At 44.1% G+C, this 22,426-nt stretch overlaps 1 protein-coding gene and 1 long non-coding RNA gene across 2 annotated transcripts in view; both read right to left on the reverse strand.

The window, feature by feature from the left end:
* Positions 1 to 22,426, reverse strand: part of KCNMA1 (potassium calcium-activated channel subfamily M alpha 1) — a 507,555-nt gene that overhangs the window by 356,618 nt on the left and 128,511 nt on the right. Inside the window, exon 3 of the mRNA XM_029919828.1 lies at positions 3,622 to 3,683. Coding sequence (XP_029775688.1) covers positions 3,622 to 3,683 — 62 coding nt within the window. The remainder of the gene's footprint in view (positions 1 to 3,621; positions 3,684 to 22,426) is intronic.
* On the reverse strand, positions 1,840 to 3,125 carry LOC115285581. The gene is made up of 2 exons (XR_003905595.1): positions 2,170 to 3,125; positions 1,840 to 2,067 (listed from the first exon to the last, which is right to left on the reverse strand). It is a non-coding gene; the product is annotated as an uncharacterized LOC115285581 (long non-coding RNA).

The raw sequence follows: 22,426 nt of genomic DNA on the forward strand, positions 1-22,426 counted from the left end.
GGCTCGGAATAGACATCAAGAGACATCAGAATTAGGAGCTGGAGTGGCAGATGCCTACATTGGGCAGAACACCTTTAAAAAGAATGAAAAAGAAATGGAGTTCTTTTGGACAACGTCTGCCTCATCTGGCTAATTTAATATCTTTTGAGGGATGGGATGACTGTGTTTGGAGGGCTTAATGCTCCTCGTGCCTGCAAGGAATCAGCACTTGTGCCTAGCCAAAGACGTGATAGACAACTCCCTCTGCCTGGGTGTTTCTAGAGAGTCTACCGCTGGGATGATGAAGCATAATCTCAACACAGTTTAATGTCATATTCTTTGGCTTTCAACTCCAGGAGCTCTGAGCACAATCTGTCTTAGCTAGATAGCAATCACTTGAGGCTGCACGAGTGATTCTTCTGTGGCAATCACTCTAGGAAAACTAAGACCCAAAGAAGGGCTCCTCAAACCTTTGAATGAGAAAGAGAGGCTCGGGGACCAATCTTGGCCCAACAATGGGAAAGGAAAGAAGCGCAGGAGAGGCTGTGTTTAGAAATGACTTATCCACTGCCTCTTGATACTAAAATCAGTTTCAAAAGATAAAAAAGATCAGAGAACCACCCTTCCTGACATTTATCTGATCTGCCTTCCCCACTTGTGGCTGCGCGCCTGCCCGCCCATTCACACAGCCCGGGTGGGCCTGCCTAACGCTGAGCCAGCAGGCAGACCCCAGAGCTTACCTCGTATATTGAGGTGTATTCCTCGAACTCTGCAAGGGGCTGGGTGCAGAGTCCCACATCTTGAGCTTGTGCTGCTAGAGTATCCCCCACCACTGTGGGAGAGGCCAGCTCTGATTAAAATTCACTGAGACAAGCCTCTTCGGGACAATGTCTGCCCAATTAGGCTCATGCAAGGGAAAGCCGATAGATTGATTGATTTATTCCAACAGCATAAATGTTAACTGAAATTCATCAGAACACTGGATGCTTTTTTCCAGTTCTGGGTGATGATATAGTAGAACTTCCAAGGGAAGTTTAAAGCTCTCGTTCCAAGAGGCCCAAATGGCCAGCCAGACCACCAGTGTGTACAACTGATGAGAATCTTGAATGAAAAGATGGATTTCAGGAATTTACATCCTGCTTTCTAACACATTTTCCATTTGCATCTTATGTATAAACAGAACGTCATTCTCTCTTGTTTATTATGCTCGATTACAATGTCTAACAGGTTCTTTGTTTATTCCTGGGAATCTGTGGACTTGCTATAAAGGTTACACTACCGACTCAACCTTACTTCTTCCCCATGCTTGATGTGCACATGTTCTGCTGGTCTTTCCCCAGGAGGATGGAAGTCTCCTTGGTATCGGCTGCGCCGATCAGGTCGCCCACAGTACAGAACCTTGGGAGATGGATTTAGAACCAGAGGTAGAGAAATGGAAGGGCCTATGTAAATAAACCAAGTCTCGCTTTGCCCAGCCACACAGTTTAGGGACACAGAAGACTGAGCTAGGACGGTCTGCAGGGAGAGTGGAGACAAGCTTGGTTCTAAGATTTCTGGCATTTTTGCTGAAAAAAAGTGGAGAACAAGACTGACTCTCCATCTTTGGAGAAGACTCAATACAAGTCCATAAAAGAAACCAGAACCAGAGAGGGCTCCCAGTGCTGGCTTTCCCAAGGCTTAGCAAAATCATAGCTAAGTCTAAAGGACAATGGGGTGGTACAGGGCATCCAGGGAAGAGGCTCTTTTGCCTTGGAGAATTTCATTCCTTTTCATCCTCTCCATTGGAGCCGAGAATACCAGGATCTACAGAATGAAAGACTGCCTCTTAGTAGACATTGTAAAAAAAGGACACAATTCAAATTCATCTAACAAGAGTATTTTATTTCTTAAAAATACAGAGGGGCATAGAGGGTGTGGAAGGGAAAGAAGGTGTAGAGAGGCATCTCTCCTAACCAATCACCACACTCACCTCCATGTAAGGGTTAGCTCTGTCTGGAACACACATATGCATGCCCAAACCCATTTCTTAGCCTGCCATGGAGGTTGACAGGCTATGCATCCCTTGACATATGAGAACACTCCTCACTCCTGAAAGGGAATGGAGAAAGAAGACCAGGGCTTTAGGAGATCTTTGGTTCAATTCAAATATGGTACAGAATTATGAAGAATAGATACTTAAAAGAGGCTTACCTTCAATGACATACCAACTGGAGTTTGCCAGACTTAAAAAGCTCTTCTCTTTCTTGGCCAGGAAGAGCTGGTGGGGGGAGCATGTGGAATCTTGTCTCCTGAAGGACTTTTAAAGGACCGTCCTCCACCCGAGAAAGGTGAGGGCAGCCCAGCCTCATGCGTGGCAATGGACAGAAGGACCTCTGATACTCCCAGACTTGGCTGATTCCCAGAGATAAGCGATTAAAGGGGAAGTTTTCTTTATTTTCTCTGACATGGCATTTTGGCCTCAGCACCCAGTTGCACAAAATCCTTTGGCTGGTGACCAGATGCCTCTGAGAAACTCAGAATTCAGGCGTGCATGAAATTACTACCATCCTCAGCCACAGGAAAAGAGCACGAAGCTCAGAATTCAGGCACCCCGGAGTCTGCTCCAACAAGAACACAAAGCAGGTCTCCTGGAATCAAACTCTAGTAGACGGCCATACCAGAGATGGAGTTCAAAGAGTTGAAAACACTCTCACAGTAGACTATATTGGCAGAGAGCTCAAGTCCACTGCCCAGTTTTCAAGTACATGTCACCACAAAAAGGTATGTCAGACCAGCTCAGCTCCAGCTTCCCAGACGCTGCCAGCCTCAAGCTTGCAGTAGAATAGTTGGAAAAAACAGAGGCCTTCCACCTGCCCCCTACCAGAGTGACACCTGCAGGAACCAGGGCAGAGCTGGGCGCCACCTAGCAGCTCTACTCAGTGACCTCTCCTGCCTCAAGCCCTTACCTCGTCGCAAGACCCCACCCCAGGCTCACCCTAGAGCACCAGTTCACTCAACTGGCACCCCAGGGATCTGCACAAATGTCCACTTTAGGAAATCCTAGATGGCCATGGATCTCCACCTCTGGGAGTCATCATGAACTCCTCCGTCCCACCTGTGACCTTCACAAGTGAAGAAGCACCAACGAGCAATGCTTTCACTGAATAATGACCTTGGTAGCTGCAAAGGCTAGAGCCATGCTTCCTAATGAGACCTCCAACATGATTAAAGCATCAGAGACCCTAATGAGAAGAGGACCTTACCACCATGGCAAGAATGGCTCAGACCCTCATTGGCTGGATACCTATAGCCCTCCCAGTGGTTGGACATTCACACCAAAGCCCTCTTAACCTCTTGACATCTTCAGTGCAAATACTTCAACAAGAAACAGCGATTTCAAAAAAATAATACCCAGCAAAAATAAATAATACCCTCAGATACCTGTCCCTCCCTCTCAGGTGAGCAGAATCAAAGTAACCTTCCTTGTGAGAGCTTGTTTTCCCCTTCAGAAGACCAGCACAGGGTAGCCCTGCTGTCCTCCGAAAGCCTTCCACACTCAAAAGACTCTCGCAAATTTTGGTGTTAAAGTCAATCGACTGATCAATGTAGAGGCTCATGGTTGTTTGTAGGGAAGAGGGCAAGACAACGTATTTGAATACTCACTTTGACGAATCTATGAAGTATATTACAAGTGCACCAATGCTGAGAGCAAAGACTAACACAACCTGCAAAAGAAGAGGAAAATGCCATCACTTACGAGCCGACACTCGAAAGCTTTGGGGTTTTTTTGATACATGTGCAGCAGCAGCTGGGAAGCAGGGTTCCAAACAGCTTTCTGGGGCCTGCTTGGGAGTCTCAGCCCCTGGAGACTCCCCCATAGGACACCCTGATGCTGACTCTGCACCTTGCAGCGGGCAGCAACCTCATCGCTGGCCAACAGGGGTCAGGGTAGACTCTTGTATGTAGGGCTCTGGGTCTCCTCTAGCCCTAGTATCACAGGGTCCAGCTTCTCTGCAATGAAGGCAGCACACACCAGTGGGAAAAGAGTGAGTGAAAATTCGGGGTGATACAAGCGGTCATATTATGTGTAACCCAGGCCCAGAGGAACTCAGATATGGGAATACCCATTTTTCACAGCTCTGCTGAAATATAACTTAACATACCATAAAATTCGCCCATTTTAAGAGTACAATTCAATCAATGACTTCAAGTAAATTGACCAAGTGGGACAGCCATCGCGAGGATCTTCTAGTACAGAACATTTTCACCATCCTGGTAAGAGCCCTCACGCCCATGAGCAGTTAACCCCCGGTCCTACCCAAGCCCCACGTAGCCCCTGATTTACTTCCTGTCTCCATACAAGGAACATCAATTCGAAAAACACAAGTTTGCTGCTTGTACAAATGTGTGTACACACATTGTGGGTATGTGTGTGTGTGTGTGTGTGTGTGTGTGTGTGTGTGTGGTTACAACACTTCTCAGTATTCTGGAAATAGTTCCACACAGAAAGCCAAATTAGGTAATACATTGGGCCAGCTACACGAGAATCCTTGTTCATTTTTACACTGTGTACTCAAAATTAATCGCCATCGATATGAAAGACAGTTTGGCATCTCCTTCAAAGGATACCTGTTACACTGAAGTCCATCCAATACACATGTAGCAGCAGAGGCCAATACCAACACTTCTGTCCCCACTCTGCATCCTAGTTTATTTAGTCTTTCACAGATGAGACAAGTAGGGCAATTTAATGGATGCTCAAAAATAACGATGTGGAGAGCCAATAATTAAGATTGAAAACAAAAGTAAACACACAGCTCAACAGATAGCTTTTAGACATGCTAATATCCTAGAGGTACTAGAGATGGAGAAAAGCATCCGTCTCCTCATACTATCTACTCCTCATATTGACATCACTGTGGCATTGGCTGGTGAACAGAGATGAATCCCAATTTATGTAATGGCTGGGCATGGTCAAGCTCTTTCTCTCTCTCTCTCTTTGTGTGTGTGTGTGTGTGTGTGTGTGTGTGTGTGTGTGAGAGAGAGAGAGAGAGAGAGAGAGAGGATCATGCACACATAGATGTATTGTGTGTGTAAACCAAAGTTGCCAATAGGAAGTGAAATCTGAATACGGTATTCATTCAAAACACTGCAGAACCCCATGGAGCTCCTGGGATGGAGAGCAGACCATGCAGTTAACACTGACAGTTACAAACCCCCCCCCCCCCCCCCCGGCACTGTGGAAGGAAGACTCAGCCTCAGAGCACCTGACAAATTATCCTCACAAAAGGAAGTGGTAAAACAGGACAGCACTGGGGCTATTTTATTCTTCCTTTTTGTCTCAAAAACTAAGCCATGCTGCCGCTGACTCCAAGGAAACCCTGCCGTCTGCTAGCAAGTATTCTACCTGGTGCTAATCCCCCGGATGGGCTCACCCCAGGCTCTCCCTCACACACACGCACTCATTCATTCTTTACAAAGCTATGCACAAAAACAAACAAAAGCATAAACAGGCCTCATCTTTTCTATTATCTGAATGAGGCAGCAAAACAAATAGCTTAAGATTAATTTTGATCTGTGTTGCTATTTCTGAGACACAAGCAGTTAGATCCCTGCCCCGACCTCATTCTCAAAATGCTGCAAAGAGAAGGGGTGTGGCCAGGACACAGGGAAAGAACCTCTTCTTCATTCATAAACAGCTGACCCAAGACTAATCTCTGTCAGCTGGGCTGTGTGTGTGTGTGTGTGTGTGTGTGTGTGTGTGTGTGTGAATGCTAAGCTTTAGTCAGAGCTGGCTACACAGGCCAAGGAGGGGAGGGCAGGGGAGGGTAGGGACAGAAGGGAGAGGAGAGGAAAAAGGATGGAAGCCCTTGCAAATGGCATCTACATCATTATGAAATGAGCTCAAAATCTAAGCTGTCCGGCAACGGCGAGGGTTTCCCACTATGGGGGCCAGACGAAGTGGCTGACACTAATTTGTCCCAGCTGCCTTGGTTCGGCCTCTGTGACAGGGAATAATGTGCAGCTTATTTAAGCAAATCAGCCAGTGACAGGAGGAGAGGACTCCAGCTATCTTCTTAAGATGCAAATTCAAATAGTGGCATCTCTGTGATAGGGTGAGGGAGGGAAGAAATCCAGGAGGAAACGCTCCCAAGGACTGAAGCTGCTGCTGAGTGCACCTATTCCTGGGTCAACACGTTCAGCTGGAAGGCTTTCTCGTGAGGAGGTACAAGGCGTCCAAACTCTCCCACCCACCTGCCTCCAGGAATAAAATGATCAATGGCAGACGGGGTGGGGGGGGGGGACCTGCTTCTCAGTATTAAGGCAACTGTGCATGTGATTTTTAAACTTGCCACGTGACTCTTTATCACGCCGGGCTTCATTACATTGTCAACCTGGATCCAGATGCTGGAGAAAATGAATCAACCCTTTGGATCAGGCCATGAGAATAGGGACCCAGCAAAGCTTCGCCTTCTACAGGGCCCTGGCAAAGGACTAGTTCTCTCTCGCTCTCTTCATCTCTAACTTCTTCCTCTCTAACAAATCCTCCATTGTCTGAGAACTCCACTCAAATATGAAAAAATTCTATCCAACTACACAAAATGATTAGATTTTGGCCAACGACGCAACATGATTAGATTAGATTAACATGCCTAAATGGTTATGTTACAGAGCGCCCCCAAATAATTCTCTTAAGTATTTAGTTCATATCTCTTAAGGCTCTAGGAAAAATGAAAGCAGTCCACTTGGAGTAATGAGACACACTGCTTTGCAGAGTAATCCTTACATAGATGAATGTTATGCTGTTATGCAATCAGTGCTCAATCGGATGGCATAGGTATAGTCAATATGCAAGAAAGGATTGCCTGGATGGAGATATAAATGGGAGAAGAAGTTGGGGATGGGCAAGAACAGGGGCTCTTGTCTCAAAGATTTTTGTCCTCAAAGTGTCCCTTCTTCCCACATGGCTACTCTAATATCCCTTCAGTAAGGGGGAAGGCCACTGGGAGTCCTTCTGTGTGCCTCAGTGGTCCCAGGGATAAGGGGACATTGAAGCCCAAGAGACATGGTAAGATGAGGTCAAGAAAGGCATAAAACGTAAGACAGAAAAACACCAGCCCTCCAACAGCTGGGTCCCAGAAGACACATTATAAGCAAGCACTTTACAAAGCGCCGTTGCAAGCAAGACCTTGTAAGCACAGTGTGACACATGGGACACTATAAGCATTCCCTCTCTAGGCACACTGTCTGCTGACCTTTCCAGTGGCTTTCTAACTTTCTTAGCTGGGTTCACCAAATCACCTTGGCTACCTTGGGATGGTAATTTCAAGTTTACTGAAAATACCCACAGTTTGTGTGCTGACACAAATTACATTGCGATATTTACAGAGTGCCAGATACCTAAAAACAAAAATGATTTGACAAAGGTAATTGAAACAATGGTGCTCTTGCATCATTGGTTTCCAAAACTTCAAGACCAAACATGACATGTGTTTGCACAGAAGAATGCCGGGAACACAGACACCCAGATACGCAGACAGAGTATTTAAAAGAAAAAAGTCTGTCCCTAACACTAGGCACCAAGAGCCTGATGATCAATGGAGACGAGAGGGGATATTCACAGATATTTTCATGATGGACATTCCAGCAGGTCCTGAAGATCTTCCAAATGTCTCAAAAGTTCACAAAAATGGGAAACGGGATAGCAACGCACAGAATAGCCCCCCTCAGGTCACTGGAGCTCATCAAGGAAAGGACAGCCCCAGGGAGGCAGACATAAGGAAAGAGTCAGGAAGGTGGGCTCTTAGGCACAATGCCTGTTCTAGAAACTGGCTCCAAGTTGGTGAGTTGGACCCAAGTGTTTCCAGTCGACGCAAGTCTGCGAAGGCCTCCAGACACTGATTGGAGCAGAGACTCATAAAGGCGGCTACCTCCACAATCCTCACACTTGAGTAGCATTTCCAAAACTATACAAATAAAACAAAACAAAACAAACCAGATGCCCTTGTCCTGCCCTGGAAGCAGAGAATGGCGAGCTGGGGGGTGGGGAAGCTGGGCACCTCTATTTTTCACAAGCTTCTCCAATGAATCTGATGTATGGCCAAGAATGGGAGTCACTGAATTAAAGCCATTAGGGGAAACCACTTAGCTCAAGTCAGGGATTAATTTACAAATGTCGCCTTAGCAATTAGCCCATTAGAACATATGTATCAGGCCTGCAGGCTTTGAGGATCGTGTTAGGAGTACTCGGAAAAGTACAGAGAGGAGGATGAATCAATTCTCTCCTGGGCAGGTTTCATACATTCTGCTCACCTCACAGTGTAACAAATAACCCTAATTAATGATTCTGCATGTTTGATTGGGGCCTCACCAGCTACTGGTGGCAGCCACCCCTCCAAAAATGGACCATTTTCTACATAGAATCCCTAGGCACATCACTTCTTTTTTATTGAAGTATAATTTATATACAATAAAATTCACTATATAAAAACAATAGTCCTGAGAATTCCCAAGGCAAAACAACGTGGGGACATTTTGTTGATGAGTGACAACATCATTCCAACATCCAAATTAAAATGTTTGGTCCAGTGACTTTAACAACTCTGACAAACATTTCTTGGACTCCTAGGTGCAAAGCCCAGAGGAAGAGAAAGGGAAATAGAAAACTTCAAGAGCAAAGTCAGGCTGGGTCTCTGCCCTCAACAAGCATGGAATCCAGAAGTTTAAATTACTCAGGAGTCCCCCGTGGCTTTGGTAAGTGCCGCACATAGAAACCAATACTTCTGGGATGTCCAAGGAGGGAGAGGATGCAGAAGGAACAGAACCACCATCGCAAATGCCCAAAGGGGAAGGGGAAGGGGAGAATGGAAAACCAGAGAAGAAAGGAAATCCCCGACACCCCAGCGCCACCTGTCTGTTGCTGCGAAGCACGGGTGCCAAGTGCACTGGCAGCAGAGTCGTGCACAGAGGGCCCAGACCTCCCATCAGCAGGCCTGCCTGGGTTTGAATCCTGACTCTGCCCAGTAGGCAGTATGCTCTTGAGCACATCCCTGAACATCTCTAGGCCTCAGCTTCCCAATCTTTGAAATGGGGAATTGGAACAGATGATTATCAGATTAGGACCTTAGCAGGTTATGACACACAGCAAAAGAACTAAAAACGTTTGGCTTGAAAAGGCAGCACTCTTCTATGCCAATGAGATGCCATTTGTGCACAGTTGCAATTCAGCCGGATGGCCATTACGTGTGTCACTAAATTGTGTCACAGAAGCATGTTTCTTTCAGATAATCACAAGCGGGAATACCACAGACACTTAGATTCACAGATTTTTTTTTAATGCTTTTTATTTTTTTTTTTTTGAGAGAGATAGAGAGAGACAGTGTGAGTAGGTGAGGGTCAGAGAGAGAGAGGGAGACAGAGAATCCAAAGACAGGCTCCAGGTTCTGAGCTAGCTGTCAGCACAGAGCCCGATGCGGGGCTCAAACCCACAAACTGTGAGATCATGACCTGAGCGAAGCGGGACTCTCAACTGACTGAGCCACCCAGGCGCCCCAAGATTCACAGTTTCATGTTTCCAGTAGCACAACCAATCGTTCGTGCCACCTGCAGAACCACAACAAAATCTGGAGGGGCCACGGACTAGCTCTCTCCTGGCTCTGTGTCTCTTTCTGCTATTGCTACACGGAACTGAGGGGTGGCCTCACCCAGTCTCCTTTCCTCCTGCCCACGTGATTCTTTGAGAAGCCTATGTTTCTGTAGGTTTTGCCCAGAGAAACTCACACTGAGTATCCCTGTTTTCTTAAGAGTAAAAAAGAAGGAATATTTTTTCTTTGTAATCTGGCCAGTAATGTTTTCCTCACCCTTAAATCGCTCTCAATAGAAGATACAATCTTGCTACCAAGAAAGGTATTTTTGTTATCCTAAATAACAAAAGATTTGTAACATATAAAACCAATATTTTGACAGTGCCATTTAAACACCCAAAGGTCCCCTAAGTTTCCAAAATAACATTCTGGCACAATACTTTTGACTTATGAAGTGCTTACAAAAAACTTGGGCAAACTGATTCACTGAAAGCCAAGACTCCAAACAACAGTTAAGAATAGATGTACTTAAGATGAAAGAAAGTAAGAAGAAAGAAATGCTTTCAGTAGTCAGTATTTAGAATTATAAAATACAAAGGACTACCAGATAAGAGGAAAACTGTGTCTTATTCAAATGTAAGGAAGCCTAGTGAAAAATGTCCATGCCTTTGGGGGCATTTAAATTTGGTGCTTCCAAAAACGCAACGTTTAAAACCATACTCACTATAGAATGGACTGGATTTTTAGGACACAAGAAATACATTAGAGAGGGCCCTCCCCCTTTAAATTGCTTCAAATGACATCCATGGGTTTTGGTATGAAGAAAAAAAAAATCTCTAACACAGCTTAAAAGACCCTGAAAACTCTGGCCTCTTTCCTCTTTTATAAATTCCAATTAATGGAAATTTCAGTTCTTCTTATTCACCATGTGTGCCTCCCTATGCCCAACTACCACAGGGCATTTGCACAAGCATTTTCTTCCTCCTGGCAGTCTTACCTCCCGTCATACACTTTTTATCATTCAGATCTCAGTTCTGCTGCTACTTTCCTGTCACTTATTGCTGGAAGGTCCCCCATAAGCACAATCTGCACTTTGTAGCACTTAGCATAGCAACAATTTTACATTTTTTGAGTGCAATCACTTGATCAATCTCTCTCTTCTCTGCTGGATGGCAAGTTCTATGAAGACAGAACATTTATACTCATCACTAAGCTTCCAGAATCTGGCAAAGTGTCATGATCAATATTTATCAAATAAATGCATATTTGGAGAAAAGACAGGAGAGTAAGTTTGGAGACCAGGTGAAATGAAAGCTAAGGAGAGCAGGAAAGACATGGACCTTTGTTGAGTGAGACTTTGGAATTTCAACCTTCAGAAGGAGGTGAAGTATAGGTTCCTGGGAAGGCAGGATTCAAGAGACACATGGCTGGAATGGAGTGGGGCTGGAAAGCATCACAGTTGAGGAGGTGAAGGATACGGCATACACACACGTTCGTGAGGAGGATCATGTGCACAGACCGAGAAAAGTGGGCTGAAGCCATGGCAGGGTGACCATCAGGGATGGAGACACCCTGAATGGCAGAGGAGCCTGAGGGTAGGTCGATGCCGGCATCATGGAGAGCAGACGGGGCGAGGATTCAGTTGCACAGCAAGAGCCTCAAGAAAAAAGGTTTTGCACAAAGATGGAAGAGACTACGGAGGACCAGAGTGTCTGGGGGTCCCTGGACTATGAAGAAACAAGCCACCCACATAGAGAGAAGAGATAGAAACTATGTCTTGTGAATAATAGGTGCAATTAAGGTGGTAGATGTCCGGAATGCTAGATGAAGGAGGTGAGAATTTAAATTAGGATCAGGACCAGGAATGGGTGGAAACACAGCAAAGTACATGTCATAAGGAGGTGAGACACAAACTAATGTAAATATAAGTGTATAAGTAATAAATGGATATCTATATGATTTATATATGTATACACACATACACCCTGCAAGGAACACAGAGATAAACCTATACTCCACTGAAATGGGCACCTTCTTACACTGTTGGTGGGAATGCAAACTGGTGCAGCCGCTCTGGAAAACAGTGTAGAGGCTCCTCAAAAAACTATCAATAGAACTCCTCTATGACCCAGCAATAGCACTGCTAGGGATTTACCCAAGGGATACAGAAGTGCTGATGCATAGGAGTACATGTACCCCAATGTTCATAGCAGCACTGTCAACAGTAGCCAAATCATGGAAAGAGCCTAAATGTCCATCACCTGATGAGTGGAAGGAATATTTGTTTTATATATGCAATGAAATACTACATGGCAATGAGAAAGAATGAAATCTGACCATTTGTAGCAACATGGATGGACCTCGAGGGTGTCATGCTAAGTGAAATAAGCCAGGCAGAGAAGGACAGATACCATATGTTGTCACTCATAAGTGTAATAGAAGAAACTTAACAGAGGACCTTGGGAGAGGGGGAGGGAGGAATAGGTGGGGAGAGGGAGGAAGGCAAATCATGAGAGACTCTTGAATGCTGATAACAAGCTGAGGGCAGATGGGGGAGGGGGAGAGAGGAAGGAGGGTGATGGTCATGGAGGAGGGCACTTGTGGGAATGAGCACTGGGTGTTACATGGAAACCCACTTAATAATAAACTATAAAAGAAAAAAATAGATTAAATGGCTTAAAAAAACCTATACTCCACTAATTAATCACAAATACTGGGTCTTTATTAATATTTATTAACCAACCACATTCCTAGCAATGTGTCTCTGTCCATTTCCAAATTAGGTAATTTCACAATGACCGTAGATAAAAACAAAGCCTTGGAAACTAACAGGGCTCCTTAATGTAAGCGACAAAGAATAATTTTATTGTAAATTACACACCTGCTGATATATAGACAAACTAAGTACAATAATGAACTTTTGGCAAAGGTCAGAGAAGAATCTGAGTAGTATGGAATAGATAAAAAGGGGCTGGATCCTTCTTCTCCCCCCAAAGAAGAATCCAGGGCATTAATTATAAGTCAGTGGCCCAATCTCTTCCTTTCTGGGGGCTCATCTTGCTAGAACTCCAGGGCACAAGTTGTGTGAATTTCTGCAGGTCAGTGTTTCCCAAATGCCATGAAGTCATCAATTATTTGACATCTAAGGTTTTGTTGACCATGTTCATTTCATTTTGCAAAACACAAAAATACAGAAGAGCTCAAATGTGCTCCTCTGAAGGTCTCAACTTATTATAACTGAAATAAGAAACCAAAATGATGGAAAGCCATTGTAACATTGAATCAGAAAACTTTCCCTAAAACCTGTGACCTTCCTGAGAATTGAGCTTTAATGACACTGAAATCTTATATCATTGCGTCATAAAACTTAAAAGGCTGACTTTCACATATTTTTACCCACAGCATTAAACTGGCACGTTGGCAAGCAAGATAAAATGTTCCATTCAAGGTCAAAAGTTTGAGAGACCTTTCCTGTCTAATTACTGAAAAATCTAGGGGAAAAAAATTCCAACTGCTGGGGAAGCTCCCAAGTTTTCAGCTAATGAGCTTTTGGGGAAATTGTCCTGGCTTAAGTGCATGTGGGGCTGGCCAACTGGATTTTTAATTTAATTCGTTTCATAAGATGAGAAAACTTCTGGAGCTCTGTCAGGTCAGTTGCCACTTACCATCACCAAGGACTAAATTTATGGCCACCTTTGCCCTACTTCTCAAATATTGCCACTCTTATTAGTAAAGCCAAAAATGGAAGTGAATGTAGGGACTCAGAGACCTGTACACCCAAGTTCGTAACAGCTCTGGTAGCAGCCCAAGTCTCCACTGATAGATGACAAATAAACAAAATGTGATCTATATGTACAACGAAAAACCATCCTTGAAAAGGAAGAAAAATTCTGATACCTGCGGCAGCATGGGTGAACTTTAAAGATAGAATGCTAAGTGAAATGTGCCAAACACAATAGGACCATTATTGCATGACTTCGCTTGCATGCAGCTCCTTGAGTCATCAAGTTCGTGGAGACACAAAGTACAATGGTGGTTGCAAGGGCCTCGGGTAAGGAATAGGGAGTTATTGCTTAATATGTATAGAGTTCCTATAGATTGATTTAAAAGTTCTGGAAATGGATAGTGGTGATGGTTGTACACCATTGCGAATGTACTTAAGTTACTGAATTGTACGCGTACAGATGGCTAAAAATGCAAAGCTTACATGAATTTAATCACAATAAAAAATAGAAGGAAAATTCTATGAATCTGCAAGCAGAAACCAACAGTATATTTAAATGTCAAAATTCAAACATAATCACCTTTCCAGAGGGATACTAATCTCTCTCCTTTCAATGGCGGTGGGTACCTTTGAGAAACTTGTATTATATACAAGTGACTCTTACCTCCCTGGGTGTTTGCCCTTATTCCTTAGTAAACTGGAATTTCTTCCTTAGTTCCAGAATCTAACCCCATTTAGCCACAGAGAATTTACGTGGGTTTCTCCCTACCCTCCCTTCCCACTTCCAGCCTCATCTAGTACAGATACACAAAGGGGGCTAAGAATTTCTCAGGGATCAGGGCTTCTGACTAGAGCCAGAACCAACTTTGTCTTTTGGTAACTATAGCTAAAGTCCAAGATATGACTGGGAGTTCTAAAAGAATGTGCCCTTTCCCACAAAAGGGAAGGGAAGGGAAGGGAAGGGGAGAGGAGGGGAGGGGAGGGGAGAGGAGGGGAGGGGAGGGGAGGGGAGGGGAGGATGTGTGCCTTTGGCTTATGACCACTTTTAAAACAGACCAGTGTCCTCTAGAAGATAACAGACGCAGGATATTTGGTCACCAAGGTCTAAACCTCAAAGCCAAGCTGCAGTAATGACTTAGTCACAGCCACTTAGTGGGTTAGTAGGACCTTAAAGTCACCGCAGAACAACCTAAAATTTCCATCTTTTACAATAAAGATACTGCCACTAGAGTACTGTTTTAAAAAGGATTGTCAATGCACCCTAGAAAGCAATGCCACCAAAGGCCCTCCACATCAAGAGAGTTGGCCAAAGATGATAAATAACCATTCAGCTGACAATAAAACATTGACACCAACATTGACCAGGCTTCAGAATCAGTTACCCACCCCACACTGGGCTTGACCATGAAGTTTCACGTTCACGTGCTTGGTTCCAAAAGCACCACACTCCGTTTCCTCCTTTGCTGACCATAACAAAGGAGTTGGCTTTGGCAAGTGCAATCTTGGTAAGAATGAAACCAGCAAGGCCCCTTTTACTAAGGTTTATAGTGGGTTAAGACCCAAGTCTCCAAAGAGAAGGTTCTAAACTGTCCACTTCTGATAGATCTCCCTCCTTCCCTCACCTCAGATGAAAATATAGTATACTGTTGTATTCTTACACAGAAGCTACCTTTCCTGGAAGAAGTAGAAATCTTCACAAGATAGCATTCCTTATGCTCACAAATTCCCACCCCAACAGCATGGAAAATCCGAAGGCAAGGGTCAGCGGCACAGACCTCACCACGTGTCATTACAATTGTCCCATGTGGGGGTGGATGTCCCAACACTGCATCATTGCTAATTTAGAAAGGTTAGACCACAGCCCCTGCTGCTGTCCTGCTTTCTACAACATCTCATTCATCTCCCTGTGGCCCAGTGATGATCAGATGCTAATACTGCCACACAGCATACCTAAGGCTCTGGCTTACAGGACATCAACATTCAGAAAACCACAAGTTCCCCTCCCATGGGACACATGTTAGGGGTGGAGGGTTGGGAGCATGATCAGGTAATATCGCTTTCCTGCCTCTCTTGGCCTCACACTTAGTTTAGATACAAAAGAGGAGAAACAGGATGGTCTATGTAATGTCATCTAGTGTCTTTTCAGGGCCATTTAAATAGGGGAAGAGAGGTGCCTGGGTGGCTCAACTCAGTTAAGCTTCTGACTTTTGGTTTTGACTTGAGTCATGGTCTCATGATTCGTGGGTTCAAGCTATGCACTGGGATCTACATGCCTGCTAGGGATTTTCTCTCTCTCTCTCTCTCTCTCTCTCTCCTTCTCTCTCTCTGTCTTTTTCTCTAGCATGTTCTCTCTCTCTCTCTCTCTCTCTCTCTCTCTCTCTCTCTCTCTCTCTCTGAAAATAAATAAATAAAAACTTAAAAAAAAAAAAAGAAGACAAGCATGTGTATGATGTCCAGGTCTCCTTCATACTTCAGTCTCTCTATGGGCAGACCAGGCACACGGTCTGTCTTCAGCAAGTCAGGAGCCAGAAAACATGGGAAGAATTTTTTATTTCCTGTTTTTAAGAGCTTTGACACAGTTATGAAGGAGAAATTGGAAGTGAGGTGGGAGTCCTTTAGTCTTCCCACAAGTTTTGCTAGTTTTCAATTTATATGTTGGGGAGAACCATGACCTTCTCAGGGTTTTGGGAGCTCTTGCCATAATCTGGTACACATTCCAGCACTACCCCAGGCTGATTGCTGAAATCCCCCTCCTGTCCACTCCATTATAAGATCTTTCTACACAAGAACTCATCCTCTGAACAGCCCGCACCATTCCACGGCTATCCATTCATTCATCATTGCACGTGGTTTCCAAGTGTTCTTTCTCTACAGACCCAGGGTCGAGCTGGCACAGGGTACAGAGTAGGAGACAATGGTCAAATTTGCTTTATCAAATGTGACTCTAGTTTTGACTTTTGTGCAAAGCAGGATGACAGATGCCGAGATGATGCTCCCAGCATCAAGAACCTTTTGAGACATTTATGCAGCAGCTGAACAGTGGTTGTCAAATACGAGTAGGTATCAGGATTATCTTCAGGGCCTGCTAAAACATATTGCTAGCACTGCTAGGGATTTACCCAAGGGATACAGAGGTGCTGATGCATAGGGACACATGTACCCCAATGTTCATAGCAGCACTTTCTACAATAGCCAAATCATGGAAAGAGCCTAAATGTCCATCACCTGATGAATGGATCAAGAGGATTTGGTTTATATATATATAATGGAATACTACATGGCAATGAGAAAGAATGCAATCTGGCCATTTGTAACAATGTGGATGAAACTCAAAGGTGTTATGCTAAGTGAAATAAGTCAGGCAGAGAAGGACAGATACCATATGTTTTCACTCATATGTGGATCTTAAGAAACTTAAAAGAAGACCATGATGGGGGAGAAAGAGAAAAAAGTTACAGAGAAGGAGTGAGCCAAACCATACGAGACTCTTAAATATTGAGAACAAACTGAGGGTTGATGGGGGTTGGGGGAGAGGAGAAACTGGGTGATGGGCATTGACAGGGGCACTTGTTGGGATGAGCACTGGGTGTTACATGGAAACCAACTTGATAATAGATTATATTTTTAAAAAACACTTATTTCTGAACCCCATCCCAGAGATTCCAGTTCAATAACTCTGGGGAGGCCTGAGAATCTGCATCTGTAACATCTTCCAGCTGAGGATGATGCGGCTTGTTCAGAGACCATAGTTTAAGAATGGTTGCCTTAAACCATCAGAAAAAAATTAAAATGTCACTCTTTTGAAGACATTCTATCTGCATTGAAGATTTGTTTTTGGTATATGCTATTTGGACAAAATTCCCTTAAAATATCTATAAATTTTGAAGACTTTCAAAAGGGAGAAAACTAGCCAGAACTCTATCTTGAAATATTATACAAAGTAATTGTCATACTCTAGTTCAATGCACTCAATAATGCCAGCAATATGTTTTGGTGCTCTTTTTAACTCAGTTGATGAATCTTCTCCATAGGAAGGAATCTCATGAGTTTAGATATACCACTACTGTTAATAAAACTATTAAAGCCCCCACTTCCAATATGTAAGCTTAGATTTCTGAAGACATACTTCAGCTAGGACTTGTAATCGTGTGGCTGAGAAGTCTTGTTTCCAGACAAAGTAATCCTAAAGTCCCACAAATGGAACATGGGAGCTCATCGATAAACTATGTCCTTCATTGTATCAAAGGAGCAGCTTTAAGGAATAGTTGCCCACAAGCCTTCTAAAATCAATGGAACCAAAGATCAGGCTTCTGACCATTTCCCCCAGACGTGTCTAAGAGAGAGGAAAGGCTGACCAACTCCCTTGGTTCAAGCTCCACTCCCTGCGAGAAACTTCTGGCACTAATCTGGCTTCTCTGTGTGCTCTGTGCAGACTGACCTTCCTAAGAATGCAGGTCTGCTTGACACATTCTCTCCAGAAGCAGCCACAATTGTCATTTTAAGTTGCCATTCCAGATTTTGTTTTAAATGCTATTTCAACTACACAGGGTTGCTGGATTTTTTTTAAAGCCTTGTTTCTTTTTCCTTTCCTTTCCTCTCTCTTCCTTCTCTTCTCCCTTCCTCCTCCCCTTCCTTCCACTTATTCTATTGAAAAATCAAGCCATTCAGAAGCAGCCGAGGCCCTAACTTCATCTGACGCTTCACTGAAGGCAACTCCTGAAAGACTCAGAGGAGACTTTATCAAAGCACGTCTCACATTCCTGACTATAGTCACCAATTTTCCTCCAAGCCTCCTGTCCGTGATCTCCTTGAAGGCAGCAGTGTCTCCACCAATCATTCATTCATTCATTCATTCTACAAACATTTATTTGGGTAACTACTACATACCAAGCTTTGTGCTAGGCGTGGATATAGAGCAGAGAACCAAGGAGGACCCTTGCCCTTATGAACCTTACAACCTAGAGGAAAGACAGACACCCCACCAATGATCGCTCTAGAGAGCAAAAACTGTACATGGCAAAGAGGACTCTGAAAAGAAGGAATGGAGAGCTTTGTCACCTGTGGAGTCCTAATAGGCTTCCCCAGGAAAGGATAAGACGGAGTTAACTAGAATAAGACAAGCATTTTACACGCAGAAAACAGCACATCCAAAGCTTCTTAATCATTGTCCACTAATGTTTTCTAAGTGTACGGAGTATACGGAGAGCCAAGGTGGCATTAGGCACTCGCCGTGACAGGCAGGGTTAAACGCTGACTGAGTTGAACGGCATTAGGACCCGCGGTTCTCAAGCAGGAAGAGGTATCTCCATGCTGAAGAGAGAGAAACTGAGCCACGGGGAATTTAAATGTCTTCTGCAATTGGCAGAGCTGGGCCCCAGATCCAGGCTCGACTCCCTACCTTTGTTCTCTTAATCCATGATATCAAAGCAAGTTCTTGAATTTCAGGTGAGGAGGTTGTCAGCATCCACCATACCTCCCCCTGGTGGAGCTTTGTGGGGTTCCATCAGCTTTCTTGGAGTTCCATGGTGAAGGAGCATCAAGGCTGGAAGGTTTTCTTGGATAGCTTTGATGGCAGACCCCCCCCCCCAAAATGGGGACACAAAAGGTATGCACTAATCCCACTTGTTCCCCAAACCATAGCAATCCCCTCTCCCATCCCCAAGGACATTGTGTGTTTGCTGCCTTATGTGTACATTCCTGGCATATGTTCCAGCCTTATTCCCCATAACAGAAAATTCTTTTATGAAGTCTAAATTTAACAGTGGGATTCATTAGAGATTACTTCCTTTGAATTTTGTATTAACCTTCTTTCTTGACCCTTTTAAAATGCACAAGGGATAACAAAAAAAAATTCACATGAAGTTGTTAATGATTTAATACAGTGATGCTGACAGCACAGTGTACCTGTGATCTACTGGGGCTATTTGTCAAAAATCCCGTTTTTGTCAAACACTTGTTTAAAATTCTCTAAATATTCTTATTCCAAAGGCTTGAGAGATGACTCAGAAATCTGCATTTTCAACAAGCACACTGGACTTCCATTCCCTATAAATTCTGACACATTTTCAGAAAGGTCCATTTAATGCATCAGTTCCTTGGTGAAAATGAGAACTTAAGAGTTTTTAAAACTCAGATCACCAAGCTACACCCCAGAGCAATACCACCAGCATCTCTGGGATGTAAGACAAGGCATCAGTATTTTCTGGATGGATTAGAAAATAAAGTTCCTCAGGTAATTCCAATCTGCAGCCCGGGTGAAACCACTCATTATGCATATATGAAAACTGCGGTAACCTGACAAGTGGTTGGAAAGAATCTTAAGGCAGAGGGGAAGGAGAATATGGGTGATCCCCAGGAGGCTGCGTAAATGGAAGCCCAATACAGAGAGTCAGGGCTCTGCATTGGCAAAAAGAGAAACTACCCAGGTCTCCAAAATCTCCACCTGAATGACCCTGGAAGGGTAGTCCTCAGTTAACCCAGTCACTGAGGAGTCCCACCCCTGTCACACACCCCCACAATGGCCTCCTTGACACCAAGGCTGACTGGGAGGCTGCTGCCTGCCAGACCTCTACGGACACAGATGGCATGCAGGGGCTGGGCCTGAGCCAGAGGCCCACACTGGCCATTTGCTGCTTCTTGCATTTTAATAGCCCAAGTGCTTTGGCAGTGGCTTCCCACAAGCACAGCCACCTCACCCCTGCTCCTTGGCACCTCTGAGTCCAGGTGCAGAGTTGGGCCCTCACTCGAGGGGAGGGGTAGACAGCTACTTCCTGCTAGTGGCCATGCAGGCCTCAGTCCTGGTCAAAGAAACAGGCGAGAGCAGAACAGCATGAGTAGGATCTGGTTCAAAGATCCTGCAACTCCAACCAAATCCATATCCTTTTTAGTAAAATGGGGGCCATGTGCAACGTATGAGCTCCCGCAAACCTCTCTCTCCTGGCACTTCCTCAGCAAAACCTATGTCACAACAGCTCCCATTGGTCTGGGAAATGGAATAAAGATGTGAGGGCCAGGAATCCCTGGAGAACTGGTCATCAGAATGATGGCTCAGTATCCACCAAAAACACAAGAGGTACTTCCCTTTGACCCAGCACCCTATCCAGTGGCTCGAGGGTGAATTTCAGGCCAGTGGCATCCAATAGAAAGGACTGCATTTGTCATTTTAAATTGTCTAGTAGCCACCTATTGAGACAATTAAAAAATAAATGATACTTATGTTTAAGATGTTTCACATGCCACCCTATAGGTGCAAAATACTTTTATGTCAACATGCAGTTAATATTGAATGTTATTAAGGGGCTCCTAGCAACACCTGTGCACCCACCACACCTACTACAATACAACAGTGTCTTACGTGATGCAACCGTTGTGGCATTTGGTGCAAATAAGTCCTAGTGAAACAACACAGCTGTGTTGAACAGAAAAATAGTTCAGACTGCTTCAGTTTTGAGGTTCATACTGAAATGAACCAAAATCGAATAAAATTGGAAAACTGAGTTCTTCAGTCTCACTAGCCACACATCAAGTGCTTAATAGGCTAGCAGCTACTGTGTGGGGCAGCACAGAGAGAACACTCTCTCGTTTACAGAGAGTTCTTCTGGGCAGTATTGCTCTAGGGCCCTTAACCAATGGAAACGGCCCCTCCTCTCCTTCTACCAAGCTAGGATGAGGACATTTTGACACGCTCTGAGTGATGTGGGTGCCTCCTCCTCTTATGGAAGGGAGACACAGTGGTTTAGGGCTGGACTGTGTACCCAGACACTGAGGCGTCATGTGACCTTGAGTAGACCACTCTCTATAGCTTGGTCCCCACATCTGTCAGAGGGGACTAAGAAGAGCACCTACCTCAAAGAGTTCTAAAGATTAACTAAGTTAATATTTGTAAAGCACTCAAGACTGTGTCTTGCATGTAGTAAGTGCTCTATAAATAAATGTTAGTAAGTAAATTTCCAGCAGGATGCCTGCCAGTTGGCACTTAGCATACTGATATCTCTCATTTCAGAATGATCTTACTAAAAGACGCAATATATGTGTGTGTGTGTGTGTGTGTGTATATATATATATATATATATATATATATATATATATTGCTTGCCTGTCAATAGTTACCACTTTTCTGACCGCCAGAGTCATTCACAGATTCACTTGAGAAATATTCACTGAGTCCTTCCTTAGGCAGAAGACTGCAACTCTATACCTTAGGGAAAAAGGAGCTCAGCTAGTCTGAAATGTTCCACAATGTCTGTCCCTTTCCCATCCTCCAAATCATTTCCTCCTGGTTCTTCAAGGCAAGGATAGAATGCCACCCCATTTGCAGCTCCCTTTCCTTATTCAGGCCTGATCTCAGGCCAGCTCCTCATAGAAGCCTTCCCTGGCGATCTTTCCTGAAGCTGCATCATGGGTGTGCAAGTGAGCGTGAGTGTGCACACAGGTGTACACACCTCTGGCCTGTCCCCTAGTACAGTTTCATTTCCTTCATTGCCTTATCGTTCCTGGGAATCACTTTGTTTATATACTTGTTACTTGTTTACGGCTTGCCTAACCTCAAGATAAGATAAACCGTATGGACAGAGGCCTGGTCTGTTTTGTGTTTACTATGACCCCAACACCTCGGTCGGTGGCTGGAACATGGCAAATGCTTTAGACAGAATTGTTGAATGAATGAATGAATGAATGCCCTCCATAACGTACACATTTCCCACTTCTCTTTGGTTGGTATTCCAAAGCACATTTCATTTTTCATATTTTGAGGACACTCCATTCCATCCTACTTGACACATATGGTTAACTATTCAGGTGTATATGTCTTGTCGCCTGAACTAGACTACTAACCCCCAGAGGTTGTGTGCTAAATCTTATATTCCCTTCTTAATGCCTAGCATAAGGCACATCCTAAATGATTGTTGATGAATTAATGGAAAGATAAAGCAGAATCCCTAAATTAATCTTCTTGGTCATACATAGTGGACTATTTCTACAAATAATAACTTGTAAAATGAAGTAAATATATATATACATCTAGATGTGTGTCACATTTCTCCTTCAATTTTAAATGAAGCTATTTTTGTAGCTATTTTCTAGTCTCGGAGTAAAACTGTAAAAAATAATGCTAAATGTTAGATCATTAAATTGGTTTTCTTTAATTATATGGCAGTGTTTC

Source organism: Suricata suricatta, chromosome 2 (genome assembly GCF_006229205.1).
Source record: "Suricata suricatta isolate VVHF042 chromosome 2, meerkat_22Aug2017_6uvM2_HiC, whole genome shotgun sequence".
Classification (NCBI taxonomy): Eukaryota; Metazoa; Chordata; class Mammalia; order Carnivora; family Herpestidae; genus Suricata; species Suricata suricatta.